This window comes from Haliotis rufescens, unplaced genomic scaffold (assembly GCF_023055435.1).
Source record: "Haliotis rufescens isolate VD_foot unplaced genomic scaffold, xgHalRufe1.0.p SCAF_2, whole genome shotgun sequence".
Lineage (NCBI taxonomy): Eukaryota > Metazoa > Mollusca > Gastropoda > Lepetellida > Haliotidae > Haliotis > Haliotis rufescens.
The window spans coordinates 72466321-72493398 of NW_025963890.1; the positions used below are offsets into that span (position 1 = coordinate 72466321).

The 27078-nt window shown below is 42.3% G+C and overlaps 3 protein-coding genes across 3 annotated transcripts; all 3 read left to right on the plus strand.

The window, feature by feature from the left end:
• The first annotated feature begins 13372 nt into the window (after nt 1-13372).
• Nucleotides 13373-13942, plus strand: LOC125382000 (protein LIAT1-like). Its single transcript, XM_048399417.1, has one exon. The coding sequence runs from the start codon at nt 13373-13375 to the stop codon at nt 13940-13942; it is 570 nt and encodes a 189-aa protein (XP_048255374.1).
• A 234-nt stretch (nt 13943-14176) lies between these two features.
• LOC124133158 (protein LIAT1-like) lies at nt 14177-14809 on the plus strand. Its single transcript, XM_046497416.2, has one exon. The coding sequence runs from the start codon at nt 14177-14179 to the stop codon at nt 14807-14809; it is 633 nt and encodes a 210-aa protein (XP_046353372.2).
• A 9950-nt stretch (nt 14810-24759) lies between these two features.
• On the plus strand, nt 24760-26754 carry LOC124133159 (golgin subfamily A member 6-like protein 22). The gene is made up of 2 exons (XM_048399418.1): nt 24760-25012; nt 25046-26754. Exons 1-2 carry the CDS (start codon nt 24760-24762, stop codon nt 26752-26754), a joined length of 1962 nt encoding a protein of 653 aa, XP_048255375.1.
• The last annotated feature ends 324 nt before the right edge of the window (nt 26755-27078 follow it).

The window sequence follows — 27078 nt, forward strand, 5'->3', positions numbered from 1 at the left end:
TAATGAAACACCGAGTAAAAACAAAACGATGATTCGCGGGGCATTATGGCCTTCTGCAAGTCATTTGTAACGCTATCCACAAACCCTAGGCAGTCTAGTTGTAGTCAACCGGCCGATTGTGTCTGAGTGCCGCCGAAGCATGACGTGAGACATTTCGTTACATTCCGGGCCATTCCGTTAGCTAACTAGACAAACATTCTCCACAATTTTACGATGGCGCCCCGAACTGCATACCTCGCGCCAACAAACGTGTGTTTATAAGACGAACATCGCACCAGTTTTGCATAGTAAAGGACTGTTTAGATATAATATTACTCTCTCTTTTTTGACGCCAAGATTGCCACACTTAAGTTATCGAAGTTTTTATTCATGAACCTAAAAAAAACCCATTGACTTCCAAATGATCCAAACCATCTTTGACAAAACAATCCACGTTAATAGAATGGCATTTGTGAAACGTCCATATACAGCTCATCAGAAGGCATCATTGGGGGATCATCCTTGAAAAGTATGTTCTTTTTTAGAATGGCACCATTGACATGCAGGGATCGAAATATCAAGGCCCGTCCTCTTTATACGGCGCCAACATGCAGTGTGATATAGAGAGTAACGCTGTGTTCTTTTATAAACACATAAACATGGTTATGTATTCACGGTAAATTGGAGGAGAAAACAGTGTGGAATGATTAAACCACGTAATGCAATGAAATGCAATGAAGAGGACTTGATAATATTAAATTGAAATAATATAAAATTTTATTCGCGCGTTTGTTCTCAAAATCATTTCCAACATCCGTCCGCAACACCGTGTATCCTGCTTATTACTTTGCCTTTTCTACCATAAGACTGTCTCATTTGTGAGCGAACTTACAGGGCTGAACGAACAGACAGAACTGGTGTCAAGCCTTTGCAAATGATGTTTGCTCCGACAGAACACTAGCACCCAACACCTAATTCGCTTCTTGTTAATGACGCATAACTCTCGGCCTTGTGCCGCTTTGTGTCCTACTACTTGAGATGCTTCTAAACTCTGAACATTGTCTCGTGTGCTGACTTTACGACCGTGTTTAAAAGCAAATTACCATTATATCGCTGGAACCTTTATAGGCATTCGCAGCGATTTCGTCGTCTTCTCTGTCCAAATTTATCTCAAGTGTGCGCATATAACGGGCGGCTCTAGCCTCACAGAGCCAAATAAATTCGCAAGAATTTTATTTTTCATTTCATTTTACTATTGATCTTTGAAAAACTGATATCTAAAATATTGACTGTTGCCAAGTGTAAAAAGTAGGAGGATTTAAGAGGATGTGTTTTTTGTATAAAGGGCTGATGAAATGTTGAATAAGAATTGTACGAGCTTCGGAGGTAGGGGTGGCTTCCTCTAGGAGCCATTTCTAAAGTCATCAATCCCTAAATGTTTACCAGACTAAACCTTGATGAAAGAAGAGGCAAACAATTCCGTCTTCCTGTGATCACTCCTCGCTCTGTGTCGACACACACTGCCGCTGATTAATCGATTTTCCGTACCATGTAAGGGAGGCAACTCTAGTACCAGCTGACCAAACGGAAATCCAGCGAGCAAGATTTTTTGTACTTTATGTAATTTGTAAGATCGAGTCTGGGGAATTCGAGACATTTGTTAAACTTTCGGTATAACTTCTCTTACTTGGTTTTGGTAGCTATTTAGTTTAGTTTGGCGTATATCAACTGATGACCGAATAATTTATGGATGAATTTATGATTTTGAGGAGTGTTCGATAATGTTTCATGAGTAAGTAGATTATATTATTTAGTTTTTTTACATGTCGGGTAGAACTACGGGTGTCTTTTACAGAATTAACGTAAGGTTATATCATTGTTTCTCATAGTATGATTTTTTTATAGATCATGTATAATTTTATAAACAACATACTTTTAGTCACATGTGTATATGCATGGCGGATACAATATGCGTTATTGAAACCTAATGTTTGTAATGGCTTTGAAAAAGCTAACGACAAATATTTGCCACAAGCGGAGAGACATTCTCAGTGATGCATTTTTATCATTTTATTAAATATTGATCCCTTTTACCGAAGCTTTGTCAAGCTTAGTGAGGAGTGAGTGAGTAGGAATTTTAAAAGATACCTTTGGAAAACATCTAAAGCATTGTACTTTGTGGGAATGGAACTAGGGTGTTCGGTGTGACGAGCCAACGCTTTAACCAGTAGGCTACCTTACAACTGACCAAAGATATTTGGAGAAACGCAATTTACATGCGATTGGTGATCAAATTATCTCTTTACCACCGCTAATTAATTACATGTAATTCTTTTTTCAGAATCTCCTCACTGTTTTTATTTTAACATTCCAAAGGGTATGTTTTAAACAGACACATATTGGTATATATAATTAGTCTTTTTTCAAATATTTGATTAACGGATTGGGTCGGTGGTCATGATAAAATAATTTATATCAAATAAAGAAAATGTTTTTGTTTAGTTTTGTAAAGGTGGTTGGTGGCGTGAAAACAATAAATAGTTAAAACGTTTTTTTGCATATTTTTGCAAGTCAATGTAATTTTAATTACACTGACTTAATTTGAGTAGTTTAGCAGCACCGATCGATAATTAGTAGTTAACAGACGCCGCGGGGGAAAAACATACTGTTCTCCAATATTTCACTTCACGCCACGTTTTTGAAGTTTTAGGTCCACGGATCCGTAAAAACGAAGAAAATGAGAAAACCCGCTTAAATTGCCGTACTGTACAAGCACGTGCAGGAGCTAAATAAATTCTTTCACAAAGTTAGCTGTACGGTAGACGTGTAACTGATGCTCTATTCGCTGATGAAACATCAGCATCTGTGTGGACAACATGTCAAAATATGCCAGTCTTCGAATACAATTACCGTTGTCATTATTTCCACCGCCGTATCAACATCCGCGCGGGGGGCCAACTCAAAAGGAGAAACCATTGATTTGTTGCTTCGCTGTTTTTTGCTTTGTTTTAAACGCATTTCCGACGAAGGATTTGTGCATACATCAAAACAGACGTAATTATAGATAATATTGTCTCGGTTTGTAAAATAAAATATAAAGACATGCTGCTTTTTTCTTTGGCTATTTATGTAATATATTGTTGATGCATTAAACACCGATTCGGTAGGGGCACGGGTGGCACTGTCCTTTAAAGCGTTGCAATCCACTGTGCAGAGTTGCGTCCCTTGGGTAGACCAGGAACCTATGATCGTTGGTTCGAATCCCGGTTCGCCCCGATTGTTACAAGGTTAGTCAGCGCCATACAAGTGTCCCTGGGTTTCACCAAAGGATTAAACGTCTAAGACCTGCATCACTTCGGGTTTTCCTCCCACATTAAGCTGACACGCCGTGACATAACTGGAGTACTATTTAAAGCGGCATTAAAACCACAATCACTCACCTATTCGATTCGTACCGTTGGCTCATTTTTTTAAGGTTCATGTTTATGGGTAAGTGAATGGGTTGGTTTTAACGCCATTATCACCCACCAAATCTCACTCACTCACTCACCCATCCTCACTCACTCACTCACTCACTCCCTTACATACCGTGACATCGGAAAGACACCAATCCCAGTGGGAGGCATAACGACCAAATTCCATAAATGAGCGCGAGTGTCACAATATCAATATGTCAATGCTAATGTACGCATCATTATTGTCGTGTTTTCGTTCAATACCCTCATTCCTGTAGTATTCTTAATGCGTTTATACCAGTTGACCGTGAGAATCTAACATTCCGTATACATGCTTTGAAGAATGAAGGTATAAAGTGCCACTCGAGACAATGTATATTGAATCATGTTGATGTGTCAATAGTAAGACGTCCATTGCTTATTTGTGTTATTTTAAAACCCTTTTTATATATCCACATACAATATGGAATTTCTTTCACAGCCATTAGCACGTGAATATATAAGAACATGGCGGACGAAGTGCACAATAGACAGTATGTTTGATCTGAGTGACTGTCTGCTCAGAAAAAACACACACACACGTAATTTCATGAATCAGATCACAGATTCCATTGCTCTCCTAAAGCCATTACATGCTCAGTGTAGTCACAAAAACAACCCTCGTATATTTAGTTCCGGTACAATACTGTAAGAGAAGATGGACTCTAAGTGAATTCGCCGTAACATTCAATAATGTGCTCCCCGTCGCAATTTTGGCCAAAAAATACAGTTTGCGTTGAAAACCCATTAAAACCAACTTTCCTTTTGTTTTAGGGTGAGTATTTTTTCAAGACGGTTACTTTGAAACAGAGAGTGGTTGGCAAATAGAAAAAGGATTTTTGCTAAAATCACTTAATACTTTAGTATAATGACCGCTCCTCGTGAACACCGATCCTGCTGCGATCTCGGCCAGAAGAAGTAATTAGTCACAGAAACAATTAGGTATTCAGTGAAATTGTTCTTGGGGCGAACAATGCCTCACGATTTGAGTTTTTGTGCATGAAAAATCTCTCGCCGGGAGAGTTAGGATGCCATTGATTTCGGCAATAATTGGTGATGAATTTTACATTTTTCGTCCTCTTGACCAAAATTAATCATATGGACAGAGTTCTTCAGTCGGGATCAATAGGGACGAAGGAGAGGGCATTGCTGAGAAACAATACCCCAGCAACAACAGCAACGACTGTACTTTGTTGAACGTCTTTCATGGCCAAGAACAAAGGTGTCCACGTATTTGCATACAATGTTGCGAAAAGGTAGGGTAATTTATTATTGGTATATATAAAAATGTATTTCTTATATATGTACCTGAAATTAGCTACCCGTTTTAGGCAAGTTATGTTAATGTATTAGCAAAAATAACCTCGAAAGCCCGTACAGTACCATTCCATTAAAGTCCGTCCGGATTAAAACATTCCATATATCCAGATATATCCAGGGGTTCCCAATAGCAATTGCCCATAAAGTAGGCTGTTCGGACTAAGACGGGTTTCCCGTAATTTGAGTGATGACGGTAACATAATTTTTCAAATCAACGCCTGTTTCTTAAACTGGGGGCAGAAAAAACTGTACCCCATAGTTGATTTAACATAGGTTAGCAATATCATAACCAAAACATGAAAGGTACTGGCGCTTAGCAAGCACTTAAGAATCCTTATACATGGTTTAATTTCGTTTTTCAATAATTTGATTAAACTTTTAAAAAAAAATTCCGCATAATACACAACTGCTGATAGAGATCTAAGCCATCTAATCTTTGAAAATCAACAAATTTGCTTTTTCGGCACAAATGTACAACCTTTCAAACATGGTAGGGGTCATGTTGTTGCAAATTCATTTCCTACCCCAGTTTTCATTGAACCAATTTATTTTTACACAAAATTACCCAGCCACAGATTAGTGTTTACAAACTGTTGCAGGAATGAGTGATGGTTAGATAGACATAATCAAATTTAACAGTTCCTTCAATTTTCTATTACTACCAAAACAAACTCAGTATATTATATATTGCCCCAAGTTTATATCACAACGAGGTGGTATAAGCGGTACATTTTGACACACATGAAATGCCTCTCTCGATTACACCTCGAGGCACGGATGTCCCGGTTGTGAAAGGAGACGCAAGTTAACGATTCATACTGATGTTGATAATCCTTTGTTTGTCTGCGTGGATTCCTCCAAAGGTGCAAAAGCCCACCACCTTCGTCATTTGGACTCTCATAGTTAGCAGCCCCGCTCTGATATAACTGTGTGTTTGTTGTTTAACACCACACTCAGCAATTCCAGCTACATGTCTGTAAATAAACGAGTCTTGACCACACAATCCAGTGACTTATATTGCGAGAAACAATCCACGCCGTCGGGTACGATGACGCTATCAACCAAGTCACCGAGCCTGACCACCCGATCCATTTTTCGCCTCTTACGACAAGCACAGGTTGCCGGGGACATATTTTAACCCCGGATACCCAAGATGGATGTGATATAACTGAATTAATGTTTAAGCGGTGTTAAATCTAATCCACTCACTCACACTGCATAACATCTCGTTTCAAGAACAGAACAGAACTTTGTTATTCCACTCAATGCTATGTATATATCATGTTGAGCTTCAGTGAATAGCATATTTGTTTTTGACGGCGACTATTTGACATTTGTTACAATTATTCTTGTGAAAAAATTAACAAGTTTCTTTAAAACTCTATTCTGTTGCATTGTAGTACGGAGATCATATTTCCAATTTTCTTCCCTCTAAAATATGCAGGTATGTAAGAATTCCTAATGTCAAAATAAACATATAAATAAATGATGGTATTCATCACAAAGATCATTGTCAATACACAATGTACAGAAACATTTTTCGATATGTATATTTTCTTCCTTTCTCAATTGGTAATCGTTGACATAAAGTTCTGAAAAAATCACAGGTTCAAGTAAAGTTGCATGGACAGTTTTAGTAAATAACTTTCAACGTTACTAAATTCTGCCAAGTTCAAAATTATCTGTTATCTGGCTCAACCTGTGACAATCTCTGTGTATTCAGGGTCGATCTGTGACACTCTGCGTAACCAGGGTCAATCTCTGACATGTCTCAATATAATCAAGGCCAACCTGTGACAGTCTCTGTGTATTCAGGGTCAAATCCGTGACAGGCTCTGTATAACCAGGGTCAATTTGGAACAATCTCTATGGATTGAAGGTCAATCTGTAACACTTTCTGTGTATTCAGGGTCAATCTGCAAAAGAATATGTATGCAATAAGGGTAAATATGTAACAGTTTGTATGTAATCAAGGCCAATCTGTGACTGTCTCTATGTAATCAGGGCCAGTCTTTGACAGTCTCTGTGTAATCAAGGTCAATCTGCAACAGAGTCCCTGTATATTCAGGGCCAATCTGTGACATTTTATGTAATCGGTGTCAATCTGTCACAGTCTGTTTGTAATCAAGGCCAATATGTGACAGTTTCTATGTAATAAGGGCCAATCTTTGACAGTCTCTATGTAATCAGGGTCAATCTGTGACACGCTCTATGTAATCAGGGTCAATCTGTGGCAGGCTCTATGTATTTAGGGTCAATCTGTGACAGTCTCTATGTAACCAGGGTCAATCTGTGGCAGGCTCTATGTAACAAGGGTCAATCTGTGACAGTCTCTATGTATTCAGGGTCAATCTGTGACAGTCTCTGTGTATTCAGGGCCAATCTCTGACAGTCTCTATGTATTCAGGGTCAATCTGTGACAGTCTCGAAGTATTCAGGGTCAATCTGTGACATGGTCTTTATGAAATCAGTCTCAGTCTGTGACAGCGTCTTTGTGTAATCAGACTCAATCTGCGACAGTCTCTGATATTCAGACTCAATCTGTGACAGTATTTGTGTGTAATCAGGGTTAATCTGTGAAGTCTCTATGCACTCTCCAGCACACGAGTGTTATCTATAAGACCTGATTCACACGCGCTACGTCCACAGCCATGCCCTTTCACAGCTCAGGTCCGTCGTAGTTAATATGCGCCTTATGATTGATGGATTACGGCGGTGAAGTCTAATTTTGATGAAGGCAATTAGATACGTCACAACTCAGTGCTATGAATACTCTTCGAATTATTAATCCTCGAGCTGACGAATCCAATATGGCCTAATTCGCTTGTGCACATGCACTGCGAAAATGCAATATTTATCATTATCAGGATAGCAATCATAACAAGGGTTTTTAATTGCTTAGAAAATATGGAACGGCTTCTGGTTTTCAGAAGATTTCGAAACCGGTGCGGCTATTGTTGCCGATGCATTCCTTCATGCAAGCTGACCAGAAAATATAAGAAATTTCATACGCTGGATAGAAGCTGCTTTTGAAGTTAATTTGCCGTGATGACAAACACTATACCCCCCTCGGAGGGTTTTGTTAGTGTAATCACTGGATGTGATTCATAATGGGAATACGGGAAAATATAATTGTCGATAGTTAACAAGTAATATAGTAATTATCTCCCTTCATATCACATGGTACAAGGATACATTACTCTGGTAATGGACTTTTTTAGAAGTAGGAATTTGGGCAATACAATTACAGCAAAATTAGAATTTTATATTGGTCATGATTTGCTCTGGAATGCTAATTTCCAATAATGAATATTTCACGGCCTGTGATATTCCATACGCAATAGCTATTCAAAGAAGAAATTTATGCAATTTTGCAGAGCTTTTAGTATTTGTCATTCATACCAATAATTAGAGATTGAAGGATGAAAATTCGTAAAATCAGTTATAAGTTAATTTAACTATGTATTCAAATGAGTTGATATGATGCTTATTTTATTCATAAGGGACTTTCAGTACTCACAACATTAAAAGGAATTAGGCTGCTTTTATTCAGAACCAGTGGAATATTAAATGTACAGTGACTTAGTGATTGTGTTTAACGCCATTCAGCAATACTTCAGTGGCCTGTAAATAGTCGAGTCTGGACTTGATAAACCAGTGACTAGAAGTATAAACAACGATCCACGCTGTCGGGCACGACGGCACTGTCTGACCATCCAATCCTCTTGAGTCGACTCTTACAAGTCATTGAGCCTTACCACCCAATCCCCTTTAGTCGACTCTTACAAGTCACTGAGCCTTACCACCCAATCCTCTTTAGTCGACTCTTACAAGTCATTGAGCCTAACCACCCAATCCTCTTTAGTCGACACTTACAAATAACTGATCCTTACCATCCAATCCTCTTTAGTCGACCCTAAAAAGTCACTGATCCTTACCACCCAATCCTCTTTAGTCGACTCTTAAAAGTCACAGAGCCTTACCACCCAGTCCTCTTTAGTCAACTCTTAAAAAATCACAGAGCCTTACCACCCAATCCTCTTTAGTCGACTCTTACAAGTAACTGATCCTTACCACCCAATCCTCTTTATTCAACTCTTACAAGTCACTGAACCTTACCACCCAATCCTCTTTAGTCGACTGTTACAAGTCACCCAATCCTTTTTAACCTGTTCGTTGGACAAGCATGCGATAATGAAGACCTATTCTAATCCGGATTCCCTAAGGCGTTTCAAATTTTTAATATCCTTTAAGGATAACAAAATAACTATCGAGGGAAGATTGTGAGTGAGTAAATTTTGTTTAACGCCTCTTTGCACGGTTACTTTAGTTATTTCATGGCTTGTCATCCGATTTGTGAGGAAACCCAAACAAGATGCAGATCTTAGCTGCTTACGACTTTGATGAAACCCATGAACACAGGTATGGTGCTGACAAACCTAGAACCATATTTAGAACGAATCGGGGATTCGAACCCACACTCATTGGTTTCTGGCATCCCTAAGGGACAAAACTCTGCACAAGGAATTGTGACGCTTTAGACACCTTCGCCCACGGGCTCCCAATGTGTTGACATTGTCACGTGACTGTCTGTCCCCCAAGTGCATCGTGCGTCATCTGGTGGAGAAGAATCTGATATGTGGAGAATTCACCTCGAGAACCTACAATGAACTGTCGCACGTGGACGTAAATCACAGCGTGCGTCATGAAATCCTAGAAGGGACATTGTCGTCTTGTCGACCTTGAATGAAACACAATGTCACAAAGCGCGTCATAGCTACAGTATGGCTACGCGCCACCTTATGTCACAGTTGCATTGTCGCGTTTTTAATCATTTAGTTCACACTAAAGGGCGACAAAGCTTAAACGCGACATTATTTTCTGGTCAAATATGCCATATTGGCGCCCCATCTAAAATGTCTGAAAAACGTCGGCAACACTAGAAAAAATGCAGCATAATCGTTATGTGACATTGTTGCGTTGTTGCTCATTGGTGAAAACCTAAAATGTTTTTCAAAACACGCCACTGCGACAATTGGTCAAACTTGATGTTAAATTATCGCAATGTTGGACATTGGTTTTGGTTTCTGCTTAGTTTTGTAGTTTGCGACAATTGGACAACCCGGCAATGTTCCTTCTTGTATTTCATAGTCTCATGACGTTGATGAACGGATGGCTTTGTATTATATGACCTATGGTTTGCACATCGTGTCAAATCAGCTGACAGTAATAACGAATTCTTTTCAATATTGACCCCCTTGTCCATAAGAACGCGTGTGACCTATTCACGAACGTCTGCCCTGTGTCTAGAATCAGTCCTAAATACATTGGTACTTATTTTCAGCTATTTCATTTGCATCTGTGATCCCTCTCTCCCAACCCTCATACACTCGGACTACTTTCGTGTTCTTCTAATTAGTTAGAAAATGTCGTTTATTTTTGTGACTTTGCCATATTTATTAGTCTAGCGGGGAGCAGTAACAGGGGAAGATGGAAATAGTTAATTCTGCATTAGACCAGGTTTTCGTGCCCTACTTAAAAGCATCCTTGTACATCTATATTCACAGCAGCCATGAACTGGCGTGATGGGTTAACATATCTTGTAGCACAGCGGAATGAATTAACGATTTCCCGAGCATAAAACATCTATGCGTCTGATGTCTTAATGTGATTATTCTAAACCTAAATGATTTCTATCTATATTTTAACATTTGGTAAGGACGGCCTCCGTGGTCTAGTGGTAGAGCGTCCGGCCGGAGAGCGGAAGGTCCGGGGTTCGATCCCTGGCGTTTAATACCAAATGCGCTCGGCATTAAGGGGATGCATCAAGGAATGAATGGTTCGGAGACAGGATACTGTGTCGAAGAGGATTATTTATTACACGAGTGTTTATGGGGGCGCAGTGTACGAAGTCGTCACAGATGTTGTTGGAGTATTTTTGAAATTGTACTGGACTTGTATCAGTGTTCGTAGTGGATAGGTGAAAGTAGAAGTAAAGACTGAGTTGTTGTCGATGTTGTTGTAGTGGTTGTAGAACTACATTATTGGTGCCAGTGGTGACAGCGGTAACTATTGTAGTAATATTAGTTGTGGTAGTTCTAGTTATGGTAGAAGTTCAGTATAAACTGTCGTAGTAAAGGTTAGCGAAACTGTTGTTGCAATAGAAGTCCTCGCCAGGTCCTCGTAACGTCTCCGTTAGGTCCTCATCAGATCATCGTCACGTACTCGTCACGCTCTCGACATGTCATTGTCAAGTCCTCGTCATGGTCTCCTCGCGCCCTCGACAGCTTCTCATCACGCCCCATACAAGCTGCCGTCACGTCCTCGCCACGTCATCGCCAGGGTCTCGTCACGTCCTGAACAAGCTGCCGTCACGTCCTCGCTACGTCATCGCCAGGGTCTCGTCACGTCCTGAACAAGCTGTCGTCACGTCCTCGCCAGGTTCTCGTCACTTTCCTCCATGAATAGTGCCAGTGTTAGTTGTAGTACAACTTCATGTCGATGTTCCAGGCTACACACCTTCGGATAGAATAAAGCGACAAGGAGAAAAGTAGGTTGTATATTTGAAACAAGTAAAAGGTAGGTACATTATATTTCTTTACTTTTCCCATAGCAAGAACTGTCAAACCGGTAATTAGTTTTCACTTCAGGACAAACAACATGACTGATATCTGACATTAATGTTCTTTATCCAAACTGCATAAAAAAATGATTGGTTTCTTATTTCCTCTTTGTGTTCATGTGAACTTCATGTTCAATTATTTTCAAATTTCAAAGAAATATAAGTTGCCTTTTTCGATTATTCTAATTAGATTTTGAGACACATTATGTACTGGTGGTTAAACTGAACATTTTTGTAAATTTTTATCTTGCCAACATTTGGAAGGGAACGAATAGCTCTTACACGAGATGGATCAAGTCGGATGAAATTCCAAAGGATTTGTTTGATCGTTGTCACGTCAACAACTGTGGGTGAGTCACGTGCGTCATGTTTCAAAGAGAAAGATGATGAAACGGCCACACACTTCCCTACCCGTAGAAGCTTCTGTCTGTGTCACAGCATGGTGCATTGTAAAATGTGTTCTTTCCAGATGACCTCCAATGAAATGTGTTCTCACCATATGACCCCCTAATGAATTGTGTTCTGTCCATATGACCCCCTAATGAAATGTGTTCTGAGCAGATGGCCTCCTAATGAATTGTGTTCTGCCGATATGACCTCCAATGAAATGTGTTCTGACCATATGACCCCCTAATGAATTGTGTTCTGCCGATATGACCCCCCCCTAATGAAATGTGTCCTGTCCAATTGACCTCCAAATGAAATGTGTTCTGACTAGATGACCCCCTAATGAAATGTCTTCTGTCCAGATGACCCCCTAATGAAATGTGTTCTGACTAGAGGACCCCCAAATGAAATGTCTTCTATCCAGATGACCTCCAAATGAAATGTGGTCTGACTAGATGACCCCCTAATGAAATGTCTTCTATCCAGATGTCCTCCAAATGAAATGTGTTCTGCCCAGATGACCTCCAAATGAAATGTGGTCTGACTAGATGACCTCCAAATGAAATGTGTTCTGACTAGATGACCCCCTAATGAAATGTCTTCTGTCCAGATGACCCCCTAATGAAACGGTGTTCTGACCAGATGACCTCCTAATGAAATGTGTTCTCCCCATATGACCCCTAATGAAATGTGTTCTCCCCAAATGACCTCCTAATGAAATGTGTTCTGCACGGATGACCCCAATGAGGTTTGCTCTATCCAGATGATCAATCAGAGAGATTAATGTGTTCTGCTCAGATAATACCCGAGTGAAATTTGTTACGCCTAGATAATCCACCGATGAGACTTGCCCTATCCAGATCAACCAGTGAGATGAGATAAGAACCTCCAATTAAATTTGTTCCACCCAGATGACCCTCTGATGAGGCTGTTCTACCCAGATGACCCTCTAATGAGACTGTTCTACCCAGATGGCCCTCTAATGAACTATTCTACCCGGCTGACCCTCTGTTCTACCCGACTGTTCTACCAAGATGACCTCTATAATAAGGCTGTTCTACCCAGATGACCTCTATAATAAGGCTGTTCTACCCAGATGACCTCAAATGAGACTGTTCTACCCGGATGACTCCTAAATGAAATGTCTCCTGTCCAGAGATCTGTCTACCCAAATGACCTCCAATGAACTTTTCTACCCAGATGACCCTCTGTTGAGGCTGTTCTACCCAGATGACCCTCTTATGAGGCTGTTCTACCCGGGTGACCGTCTATAATTAGGCTGTTCTACCCAGATGACCTCTATAATTAGGCTGTTCTACCCAGATGACCTCAAATGAGACTGGCCTACCCGGAGGACTCCTAAATGAAATGTCTTCTGTCCAGAGACCTCCAATGCACTTTTCTACCCAGATGACCCTCTGATGAGGCTGTTCTACCAAGACGACCCTCTAATGAGGCTGTTCTACCATGCTGACCCTCTGATGATTCTGGTCTACCCAGATGACCCTCTAATGAGACTATTTTACACAAAAGATCCTCCAATGAACTATTCCACCCAGATGACCCCCTGATGTGGCTGTTCTACCAAGATGACCCTCTAATGAGGCTGTTCTACCCAGATGACCCCCTGATGTGGCTGTTCTACCAAGATGACCCTCTAATGAGGCTGTTCTACCCAGATGACCCCCTGATGTGGCTGTTCTACCAAGATGACCCTCTAATGAGGCTGTTCTACCCAGATGACCCCCTGATGTGGCTGTTCTACCAAGATGACCCTCTAATGAGGCTATTCCACCCAGATGACCCCCTGATGTGGCTGTTCTACCAAGATGACCCTCTAATGAGGCTATTCCACCCAGATGACCCCCTGATGTGGCTGTTCTACCAAGATGACCCTCTAATGAGGCTGTTCCACCCAGATGACCCCCTGATGTGGCTGTTCTACCAAGATGACCCTCTAATGAGGCTGTTCTACCAAGTTGACCCACTAATGAGGCTGTTCTACCCAGATGACCCTCTCATTTGGCTGTTCTACCCGGATGACCCCCTTATGAGGCGGTTCTGCCCAGATGACCCTCTAATGAGACTGTTCTACACAAATAATCCCCCAGTGAACTATTCTACCCAGATGACCCTTTGATGAGGCTGTTCTACCAAGACGACCCTCCAATGAGGCTGTTCTACCCAGATGACCCCCTAATGATCTATTCCACCCAAGTGACCCTCTGATGAGGCTGTTCTACCCGGATGACACTCTTATGGGGCTGTTTTACCAAGATGACCCTCTAATGAGGCTGATCTACTCGGATGACCCTTTGATGAGGCTGTTCTCGGATGACCCCCTAATTAGGCTGTTTTACCCAGATGACCCCTGATGAAGCTGCTCTACCAAGATGACCCTCCAATGATGCTGTTCTACCCGGTTGACCCTCTGATGAGGCTGTTCTACCCAGATGACCCTCTGATGAGGCTGTTCTACCCGGTTGACCCTCTGATGAGGCTGTTCAACCCAGATGACCCTCTGAAGAGGCTGTTCTACCCAGATGACCCTCTGATGAGGCTGTTCTACCTAGATGACCCTCTGATGAGGCTGTTCTACCCAGATGACCCTCTGAAGAGGCTGTTCTACCCAGATGACCCTCTGATGAGGCTGTTCTACCTAGATGACCCTCTGATGAGGCTGTTCTACCTAGATGACCCTCTGATGAGGCTGTTCTACCTAGATGACCCTCTGATGAGGCTGTTCTACCCAGATGACCCTCTGATGAGGCTGTTCTACCCAGATGACCCTCTGATGAGGCTGTTCTACCCAGATGACCCTCTGATGAGGCTGTTCTACCTAGATGACCCTCTGATGAGGCTGTTCTACCCAGATGACCCTCTAATGAGGCTGTTCTACCCGGATGACCCTCTGATGCGGCTGTTCTACACAAATGATCCTCCGGGGAGCTCTATACTATCCATATGCCCCTCAGTGAAAATGTTTTGCCCAGATGATCCTCAGTGAGGATGTCCTGCCCAAATGATCTCCAATGAGACTAGACCGCCTCCGTGGTCTTGTGGTAGAGCGTCCGCCCGGAGAGCGGAAGGTCCAGGGTTCGATCCCGGGCCGCGTCATACAAAAAGACGTTAAAAGATTGTACTTGTTGTTGCCCTGTCTGGCGCTCGGCATTAAGGGGCTAAAACAAGGACTGGTCGGCTCGGAGTCAGTATACTGTGTCTGAGTGGGGTATTCATGTTAAACTGCGGCATGGTATCTCAGTGAGCTAGCACTATAAATCGGCATCAGTCCGGACTAGTACAAGCAGCCACACACACACATACACGTGCATGCACGTCGCTATATAAGTGCAATAATCTTGGACGCGACGTTAAACCCAATTTCACCTCACCTCCAATGAGACTGCTCTGTCCCTACAAAGACCAAATGGTGCAAATTGTCCTCCAAAGAGCGGTCTAACTATAACAAAAGTCTTTTTTTTCCTTAGCCACGTTCGAGTAAGTCATTGTCAGAGTTTCCTAACCCTTTAGATGGAATCGCAACAATGCACATTGATTGGGTGACAACCATATGTGTCCCGTCACACTGGCAATGTAGAGAAATGAGCACACTACATCAGCCACAGACATAGGCTCTATATTCCTTGTATTCCTGGTCAGTATACTGAACCTTTATACAGCCTCCATTAAATTCCGCAAAGGCCCGACCGACTCCGTGGTCTAGAGGTAGAGCGTCCGACCGAAGAACGGAAGGTATAGGGGGTTCGATTCCCAGCCGCGTCATACCAAAAGACGTTAAAAGATGGTACTTGTTGTTACTCTGTCTGGCGCTCGGCATAAATGGGCTAAAACAAGGACTGGTCGGCTCGGAGTCAGTATACTGAATATAAAGTGGGGCATCAATGTTAAACTGCGGCATGTTATATTAGTGAGCTAGCACTATAAATTTGGCATTAGTCCGGACTAGTACACACACACACACACACACACACACACACACACACACACACCCGTGCATGCACGTTGCAATATAAGTGCACTATTATGAAACTCCATTTCACCTCACCAGAAGGGTCCGATTCCATAATGCGACATTAGCGTAACATCTATCGTACGTTTTCCTCAAGGTATAGGGGTATCGACAGTCGTAGCGTTAAGGTGATTTTGTACATACGAATTCTTGACACTCGCTCACTAAAAGACCTGAAGATAATTGACTTTGAGCAATAACTGGTGGCTGATTATAAGTAATGATACGTAACCAACCGAGCCGGGCCACCCGATGCATCTCATTAATGACGCTACTGTTTACATGACCTTGACCTCTACGTCAATGTGTGTGACCCGTATGTAGCCTTGTCGGTAAGATGGCAACTATTCACAGTTGAGGACGTATCACCAAGGGATATGACGTGTGTCGTTTATCAAATTGGTGAGGTGAAATGGGGTTTAAAGTTGCGTCCAACATTAATACACTTATATTGCGACGTGCATGCACATGTGTGTGTGGCTGCTTGTACTTGTCCGGACTGACGCCGATTTATACTGCTAGCCCACTGAGATACCACGCTGCACTTTAACATGAATACCCCACTCAGACACAAGTACCATCTTCAACAACAAGTACCATCTCTTAACGTCTCTTGGTATGACGCGGCCGGGGATAGAAACCCGGACCTTCCGCACTCCGGGCGGACGCTCTACCACTAGACCACGGAGGCGGGCGTTTATCAAATAAGAAACATAATGTCTTGTATAATGCAGGGACTCTGTCCCAACACTAATTACATATCTTGTCATCCAATGCACATTATTTCTCTGGCATTCTATCAACCTTGTCGCCTTATATGCAACCTCGCATCAGACAGAATCCTTCTTACCGCTGTTATAAGTCGGTTTTCCTCTTCACTAATCTGGTATGTAAATATTCTCTTCAAACAGGTGGTCGGCGGACGCGTGATGGATGAACGCCTCTGTCCCTGATGCTAATGTGGTCCCTCTGATAAAGCTTAATCTCGTGTCAATTTGTCAACGTGTTATTTACATGTTTCAAAACCCCGGTCTCGGATTTGACAGGACGCATCTCTCTATTCGTGGATTTTATCCGATATTAATCCTGACTATAATGAAGTGTTGGGAGACTGATGTCCTGTGCCGCGTCTAGACAGAGTTAGGAACACGGCTTCTAATTTACAGCCAGAACGCGGAGATGAGGCTGAGTTACGGCAAACATATGACCACTGGCGTTTGGTAATTCATAAGGCCAAACGATAAAATCTCAACTGATTAATATTTGAAAGTGACAAATTATGGCATCGGTTGTTGCATCTCTGCAACAGCGTCAGGATGGTGCTGTGGCTGGATGTAGTTGATGTCTTCCCCGGCTGGCGGCGTCACGGCTCTTCATCAGGGATGCTGGGCACTCGGGGTCATCAACGTGCTAAAATATTTGCATTTTGCCTCATCAATTGACCGTGGATATGCCAAAGGCACTGTTCGCATATGATTCACTTGTTACTAAAAACGACATAAATCTCTGAATCTGACAACCATGTCATACTCACAATCCCCAATATTCAATAAATTGGGAAGTGGGGATATTATTTTTCACATTTATTCCAGGGATAGTTTATAACGCATCTGTGATGCGCCAGTTCTAAGCCATGTGTTGCAGTACTGACAGATGACGCCATACTTCCCCGCCAGCTGGGAAAACAGGAATGCTTTATTGCCACGTGCTGCATGTAAAATGCGTGTAATCGCCATGATGGTGTTCCTTGTCGATGAGTTATCTTTGCGTCATATAGTCGGAATGGAGCGACGTCGCTGCAACGCCGCTTGTTTCAACAGCTGCCTTGTTACGACGTTTGCTCTGGCGACGTGATCAGGGATGACGTCTGTTACACCGTCCATTTTGCTGTACTTTTATGGTCGATAAAAATCATTCCGAAATTAATTAATATTCTCTTAATGTTTGTTGGTGTTATTGAAAGCCTGTTGTGAATGCCATTTCATAATTTCATAGCCATTGTGTGTGAGATTGATGTCCTTGGATTAACTGGCGAGACACGGCGAGGCAGACCGCCCGCAGCAGGAAGAAACATGCCCGATCTGGATGTGCAGAGAAGAATCATTTTCTTTAAAAGAACAATCAGCTTCCTGTGGCTTCCCCTGAATATCCCTTATTTGTCCATTTGTGTGTTGACCAATTTGTGACCATCACGCGAGAGGGTCGGGAGAAGTGCGCTGCTCTGTTATCTGCCAGGACTGTGTCTGTTCCAGACTGTTGGGGCATAACAGTAGAGGAAAGTCGTGTTTGAGACAGATTTGTCGTTGCTTATGCTGCTAATATTGTACATAGTATAATAACTCTTGCTATGTACATCAATCAACGCACTTCCCGAGATACCAATGAAGACAGGAGCCCAGTCTGCGGTGATCATGTGAAGCGACAGTTAACACTGACTCATGTACATAATACAACCAATGTGTAAAATCAGTCAGTTTCCATTTAGGCAATTTACAAAACGCCAAACTGTTTCAGTCATTTTACAACTTGTTTTTTCATTTATTATATTATGATAACGAATTCCAAATATTTTTATGCTGTTTCATTACCCAGGGACTCAAAATGATAGGATTAAAACAAAACAAAAGTCAATGGATATTTTTGAAATATTTCGGCTTCCATTCCTGGCATAAGCAGTCTATTGTGATGTTTTTCAGACCTTTTGAACTTCTTAATTACTTTACCCAGTTTACTTCGTTTGCTTCTATTAAGTCTTTAACATAGACAAACATTTAATTTTTTAAATCAAACTTTTTTTTCAAAATTGTCTTTTAATAAATCCCCGGGCAAAAGAAAGCGTACACTTGAAGTTTAGATTTGACTGAAAAATTATAAACGTTATCATACCGCTGATAACTTAAGGTCCAAAACACAACCCGTTGGTTTGGAAGATTTCCGTGCAACAGTAAAAAATCGCTAAACACCTTTTGTACGGTACCTGTAATGGTATAAATGCATGGATCTTTGCCAAAACATCGCATTAAAGAAAAAGCACAAAATATATGCCACGTTTAACTGCACAACAAAACGTGCATTCGATTATTAAAATTTGAGTGACCTGAGTCAACCAAGGTTATCAAACATCTGGCATCCATGGTTGGCTAGATTAAGCCTGAGTTAATCAAGGGTCATCAAGGATAACTTAGGACAGTACTCGAAATAAAAGTCATAAAATGCAGCCTTAGATATAATACAAAATGGCCGCCAGGAGAAGAAGAACCACACCATGTGTATTGCTATTAAAACACAACTAATATGAGAGGGTAACTCGTGTTTCATTGCTTGACAAAGCTGCCATTGTACCTTTTCTATTAAAACGACAACAAAATGTGCGTAGAACATCAAAAGGAGATGCAAAATCATCATCAAAGTTGCATTATTGATTCAAAAGTATTTTTTATCAACAATCAAAAGTTAAATTTCCCCGAGGCATATCACAATATATAATGTTATACTATCAATCCCTGGTTAATTATATTCATCAAAATGTTTTTTTCAAAATCGAATCAATAAATGAAACAAATTGGTTTTAACGATAACGCCACTTGGTGGCTTCTAAGGGGTTCAGTAGTTATGGGCAACTAAGGTCAAGCGAAGTAGGACTTAAATCTGTGTCAACATTGGTCATGCAAGGTTAACTTGGGATGTACCTTAGTCAACACGGGTTCACCTGGGTCGTTCAAATGTTATTTTTTAATTGTCTGAAGCAAATGGTTGCCAACCACATCCAGATTGCAAACAAGATTCAACTGTGTACGTGCAACCATCGCCTGAGTGTTTGAATGTTACAGACACACTGATAGTGCAGAGGACAAGGCAATGACGTCATCAGGTGGCTGACGACATCGATGAGACCTCAAGTCTTGGCCTGCATTGGTGATCGTGGTGGTCATATTCACTATGAATGTCAGGTATCTATGACCTAACTGATTTTGGCAATACCTGATTACCTCCGCTCATTTACCGTGTCCTGTGCAATTGCGACCTCCATGTTCCTTGAGACGTCATGTGCACGTCACCTGAGATACTCATTGATAGGACGCATGTAAAATCGTCCATGCTACCCGTATCAAATCATCACCATCGAATAACAATTTTTGTTTGATTCCTTTTAAGTCACCATCAAACATGGGTGTATACCTTCTTTTGCCCGCTAGTTAATATAATCGAAAGGAGCCTGGAGAATCAGGTCGTGTGAGGTGCCGCTATTCGCTGTGCAGAGTTACGTCCCTTAGGCGCAACAGGAACCTATGATCGTGGCTTCAAATCCCCTGATTAGTAGTGGATATGTTTTCTGGTGTGTCACTCCATACCCGAGGATTCCACCAAAGGTGTAAACGTCTTAGACCTTCGTTGCTTGTCTCTGTCCTTTAAAATCAAACTGACCACCGTGATATCACTTAAATATTGTTCAAAGCAGTCGTTTAACCGGCCCAACTTGATAACCTCATTTTCAAAAGATGAAGAAATATAGACTTGCCAATCTATTGTAGACTTGGGGTGTCTTCGGATCTACAACTCTCCACAAACAACCATACATGCTCCTGTACTGCTAATATTCTGTATGTTTAAGTTTAAGACTCAATCAGAACCAGATAAAATTATTAATACATAACACATTTAAATTATTTGTCGTAAATACGTAATTTTATATGTAATATCATTAAATAACTTTAAAGTGAACTGGGTTCGTAAACATACGGAGACTGACCCCAACAAGAAGGGAAATTCCATGTAGAATTCATGTTCCTCTCGTTGTGATTACACAGTAGAAGGGGAATTCCATGTAGAATTCATGTAACACTGTGTCGATCATATGACATCCTCTCTTGTCAGCTTGCTGTCGGGCATAATAGCTTTGTTCAGGTGGACAAGGCGTCCGACCCCGGATCAGAAGGTCCGTGGTTCGAATCCCTTCTCCGGGATCGGGAACGTTTAAGACGGCTAAATATAAATGTGCGTATTATGAGCTCAATAGGGGCGGTCGGGTAGCCTAGCGATTAAAAACGTTCGCTCGTCATGCCGAAGACCCGGGTTCGATTCCCCACATGGGTACAATTTGTGAAGCCCATTTCTGGTGACCCCGTTCCTCAATGCCAAGTTAACAATTGATGGCCAGTCTCATGGTTTCTCATTAGATGCATATTATTACTCTTAAGTTTCACAATCATGTTGTTAAACACCGCCGTCAGCAATATTCCAGCTATTCCATCTATTTCAGTTGGGTTGGACTGTGTCTGGACTAGATATATGACCACTGATCCAGACCACAGGGACACGATGGCAAGAACCTGACCATTCAGTTCACTTTTGGCACCCCTGGAGCGCTACCCTCACAGCGATAGCCCGTTCGCGGAGCTCTCTATACTATCGCTCCCACAGGTCATAGGACGTTATAAATTGGAGTGTGTCATATGCACCCATGACAGTTGAACCCGTCAGATTTGATGGTTTCTGTTGAACATCAACTCAACCGTTTTGCTGATAAATAGTAATCAAGCACAATACATAATGGATGCCATATTCATGTCGCCATGCCGAATGTTTATCATACTTGGGACGTGATACCAGTTCCGAGCTTGGAATCTCTTGTAACAATTTTTTAACCAATCAGATTCTGACACACATTTATTCGTTTTTCAACTAATCAAATTGCGGCACACTTTCATTCGTTTTGCATGTAATTTGTCTATGTGAGCCCATCTCACGGACGTTGGCTGCTGAGTTATCTGCCCTTGTCGTCTGCCATGGATTGATTTGAATAGACGTCGTACGATTGTCCCCGATAATATCGAATAGGGTTTCAGTGAAGCTCTCTTAACCTAATCAACCTATTCCATCCCGAAAACAGGTTCGTCACTCCCATCTATCGAGCCATATGAATTAAAAAAGTCCAACACTGTTCATCCCTCGCCGGGTCAAGTCGTTATAAAGTGCATGTCGCCATGGCTAAATCTGCGTCGATTAGCATGTGTACTCCAAGACACGGTGCTTCCAGTGCTACATGGTGGTCAAATATTCCCTTCTTTTCTTCATATCTTAAAGCGATATATGTCCTTGTCACACAGGGTTGCCACATGTTTGTATGTATCTGGATATTTGGTATTGAGCATACAGGGAAACCAATGGAATATGATAAAATCTGAATTAAAGAGTCTTGGATTGGGTTATGTGCAGGACCCTCTTGTACAAAAAGATCTTAGCGTTACGATGATTGTAACTCTCGGACTCTAATATAGGCTTAAGATAGTCGTACAGCTGAGATCGCTTTGGGCAATTCGTATAATTCGCTTTCACCCGGATTGTTTTCCCAGCGACATTGTCCGAATTAATTACTTGCCAGATCAACGAATCATATTTATGTGTCAATAACCCTTTCATCATATTCTCGCCCCTTATGGTAATTGACCCCCGTGAAGATCCGGGATGGAATTAGTCTTCAGCAACCCATGCATGTTTTAAGAAGCTTCAAACGGGATCGGGTGGTCAGGCTCACTGACTTGGTTGATGCATGTCATCGTATCCCAGTCGTGTCGATCGATGCTCATGACGTTAATCACGGGGTTGTCTGGTCCAGAATTGATTATTTTACAGACCGCCGTCATAGAGCTGTAATACTGCTGAATGCGGCGTTAAACAACGAACAACGAACAACGAACATTATTAATCACCCGTAATGTTCGGGTTTCCGAATTAACGGTGCCTGGAGTAACAGTGTTTCACTGTACATGTATTTCAGTCGAAGCAGGGTGGGACTGTTTTCTGACATAGTTGTTTAATTGAAAGCTCAGATTTGAGACCAAGATGTACATGTAGATGTATTTGGATATATCTACATGTGACAAGTGGCCGGAATGTTAAATCTTCTGATGGTGTATTATAAGTGACTTTCACATTTTGAAACTCACTTTGATGGAAGTTTTAGATATGTCTTAGTAAATTAGGAATCACACAACGGATTCTAAGCTTAGGCCAGGAGTCTATTCCCCACATGGTACAATGGTTGAAGCACAACTCTTTTCTTTTCTTTTTCCATTTTTATGCCCACAGCTTTTTATAGTTTGGTTTACGTTCCTTTTAGACTGAGATTTAGTCCCAGAAATAAAGTATTATCATTATTATTAATATAGCACAGTAGTCTTGGCTATCAGATGGACAACAGATTCGTTCTGATAGTGAACCCAGGTGTGCAGCGCATACTTCATACTGCGTATGGAACTCAACGGGTGCAAAGGATCATCACATTATGCTAACAGATCACCTGGTCATACAAGACATACATCACAGTGCTTGCAGGACACTAGTAATATAGAACATTAATCTCATACTGCTTACAAAGCACTGGTAATATAGAACATTTATCTCATACTGCTTACAGGGCACTGGTTATATAGAACATATGTCTCATACTGCTTACAGGGCACTGGTAATATAGAACATTTATCTCATACTGCTTACAGGGCACTGGTAATATAGAAAATTTATCTCACACTGCTTACAGGGCATTGTTTAAATAGAACATTATTCTCACACTGCTTGCAGGACCCTAGTAATATAGAACATTTATCTCATACTGCTTACAGGACACTGCTAATATAGAACATTTATCTCACACTGCTTACAGGGCACTGGTGATATAGAACATTTATCTCACACTGCTTACAGGGCACTGGTAATATAGAACATTTATCTCACACTGCTTACAGGGCACTGGTAACATAGAACATTTATCTCATACTGCTTACAGGGCACTGGTAAAATAGAACATTTATCTCATACTGCTTACAGAACACTGGTAATATAGAACATTTATCTCACACTGCTTACAGGGCACTGGTAATATAGAACATTTATCTCATACTGCTTACAGAACACTGGTAATATAGAATCTACTCTCCATCTACCGCTTATAGAGTACTTGGTACTATAAACCATATGTCTCATACCGCTTACTGAGCACCTGAGCCTAAAAATCATATGTCCCATACCGCTTATAGAGCACCTTGGACTATTAACCATATGTCTCATACCACTTACTGAGTACCTGGGACTATTAGCCACGTGCCTCATACCGCTTATAGAGTATCTGGCACTATTAGCCATACGTCTCATGCCGCTGATAGAGTACCTGATACTTTTAACCAAACGTCTCATGCCGCTTACTGAGCACCTGAAACTATTAACCATGCGTCTCATACCGCTTACTGAGCACCTGAAACTATTAACCATACGTCTCATACCGCTTACTGAGCACCTGGGACTATTAAACATACGTCTCATACCGCTTATAGAGCACCTGGTTCTACTAACCATACGTCTCTTATTGCTTATATAGAGCATCGTGTAATACATAACATACTAAACTAAAATATAACATACTAAACCGCTTAAAGAAAGCCTGGTGAGTCAGACCCTACACCATATCTCGACCACAGGGATTTGTTCCGTCACATACATTCCAGTCTATATCAATCAGTTGTGTAAACTGGATTATGTTTTTCGTCTTACATTCGGTGACCGGACTCAGTAGAGGTGGACAATGGTGCCACACTGCGCCATCTTCCCCTGTTTACAGCTGCCTGGTATTTCCAGCAGCGGCTTCTGTAAGCTTGATTAAGACGAGAAATGAAAGTAACTGTGAGGACCATGTTATTCCGAATGGGCCATTTAACCAGCAAGACCTTGAAAGTCTGGGCCGAGAAGGACGTAATTTACTGTGATCAATTATGCCGTACCTCGGCGTGGAAACGGTGCCTCACACAATGTGTCCTGGGTAATAGGCACACACCACACATAAATTACACTGGGATGACACGGGGGCAGGATATATTGGACACGCTGTTTATTTGCTGCTCATCAGGGTTGTATAATAAGGAAGGAAGAAGTTAATGAAGGCTTTCAGAGGAGAGGAGAAAACAGGAGGAGAAGAGCCTGAAGAGGCGAAGGTAGAGACGCAGAAGATGGCGAGTGGAGGAGAAAATGGTGGAATCGAAGATATTGATAAGAGGATGACAAGAAGGGACGTTGGAAGAGAAGAAGAGGAGAAGTGGAGGTGGAAGAGAAGAAGAGGGCAAGAAAGGAAGTTGGAAGAGAAGAAGGGGAGAAGGGGAGGTGGAAGAGAAGAAGAGGGCAAGAAAGGAAGTTGGGCAGGGAGTGGAGGTGGAAGAGAATAAGGAGAGGTGGAAGAGAAGAAAGAGAGGTCGAAGAGAAGGAGAGGTGGAAGAGAAGAAGGAGAGGTGGAAGAGAAGGAGAGATGGAAGAGAAGAAGGGATGGTGGAAGAGAAAAAGTGGAGGTAGAAAAGAAGAAGGTGAGGTGGAAGAGAAGAAGGAGAGGTGGAAGAGAAGGAAAGGTGGAAGAGAAGAAGGAGAGGTGGAAGAGAAGAAGGAGAGGTGGAAGAGAAGGAGAGGTGGAAGTGAAGAAGGGGTGGTGGAAGAGAAGGAGAGGTGGAAGAGAAGAAGGAGTGGTGGAAGAGAAGAAGGAGAGGTGGAAGAGAAGGAAAGGTGGAAGAGAAGAAGGGGAGGTGGAAGAGAAGGAGTGGAGGTGGAAGAGAAGAAGGAGAGGTGGAAGAGAAGAAGGAAAGGTGGAAGAGAAGAAGGAGAGGTGGAAGAGAAGGGGAGGTGGAGGAGAAGAAGGAGAGGTGGAAGAGAAGAAGAAGAGGTGGAAAAGAAGGGCAGGTGGAAGAGAAGAAGGAGAGGTGGAAGAGAAGAAGGGGAGGTGGAAGAGAAGAAGTGGAGGTGGAAGAGAAGAAGGAGAGGTGGAAGAGAAGAAGGAAAGGTGGAAGAGAAGAAGGAGAGGTGGAAGAGAAGGGGAGGTGGAGGAGAAGAAGGAGAGGTGGAAGAGAAGAAGAAGAGGTGGAAAAGAAGGGCAGGTGGAAGAGAAGAAGGAGAGGTGGAAGAGAAAAAGTGAAGGTGGAAGAGAAGAAGGGGGTTGGAAGAGAAGAAGGAGTGGTGGAAGAGAAGAAGGAGAGGTGGAAGAGAAGAAGGAGAGGTGGAAGAGAAGGGGAGGTGGAGGAGAAGAAGGAGAGGTGGAAGAGAAGGAGAGGCCGAAGAGAAGAAGGAGAGGTGGAAGAGAAAAAGTGGATGTGGAAGAGAAGAAGGGGAGGTGGAAGAGAAGAAGGAGAGGTGGAAGAGAAGAAGGGGTGGTGGAAGAGAAGAAGGGGAGGTGGAAGAGAAGAAGGGGAGGTGGAAGAGAAGAAGGAGAGGTGGAAGAGAAGAAGGGGTGGTGGAAGAGAAGAAGGGGAGGTGGAAGAGAAGAAGGGGAGGTGGAAGAGAAGGAGAGGTGGAAGAGAAGGAGAGGTGGAAGAGAAGAAGGAGTGGTGGAAGAGAAGAAGGGGAGGCGGAAAGAAGAAGGAGAGATGGAAGAGAAGAAGGGGTGTTGGAAGAGAAGAAGTGGAGGTGGAAGAGAAGAAGGGGAGGTGGAAGAGAAGAAGGAGAGGTGGAAGAGAAGAAGAAGAGGTGGAAGAGAAGAAGGAGAGGTGGAAGAGAAGAAGGGGTGGTGGAAGAGAAGAAGGGGAGGCGGAAAGAAGAATGAGAGGTGGAAGAGAAGAAGGGGTGTTGGAAGAGAAGAAATGGAGGTGGAAGAGAAGAAGGGGAGGTGGAAGAGAAGAAGGAGAGGTGGAAGAGAAGAAGGAGAGGTGGAAGAGAAGAAGGAGAGGTGGAAGAGAAGAAGGGGTGGTGGAAGAGAAGAAGGGGTGGTGGAAGAGAAGGAGAGGTGGAAGAGAAGAAGGAGAGATGAAAGAGAAGAGGAGGTAGAAGAGCAGAAGGGAAGGTGGAGGAGAAGAAGGAGGCAAGAAGGGGATGTTGAAGAAGAAGGGGAGGTAGAAGAGAAGGGAGGTGGAAGAGAAGAAGGGGGTGGAAGGGGAGGAGAAGAAGTAGGCAATTAGTGGACATGGAGAGAAGGGGCAGAATGGAGAAGTGGAGGAGAAGAGGTAGAGAGGATGGTGGAAGAGAAGAAGGGGAGTAGAGGAGAAAGAGGATCCCGTGGCGATGCAGTCATGGTAGAAGCTTACGCTTGGTGCCTCCAGATCGGCATTACATCAGTAACAAAGCTACACACTGGTCGCCAGTCGATGGGTATAAATCAACAATTTCCTTGAGATGTGATGGGCGAGATGAAGACGGTGCGGGAGTGAGAGAGAAGGAGGGATTGTAAGACGGAAGAAGAGGACCTTGATTTACTGACTGGAGAAGTAGACATAACTACGGAG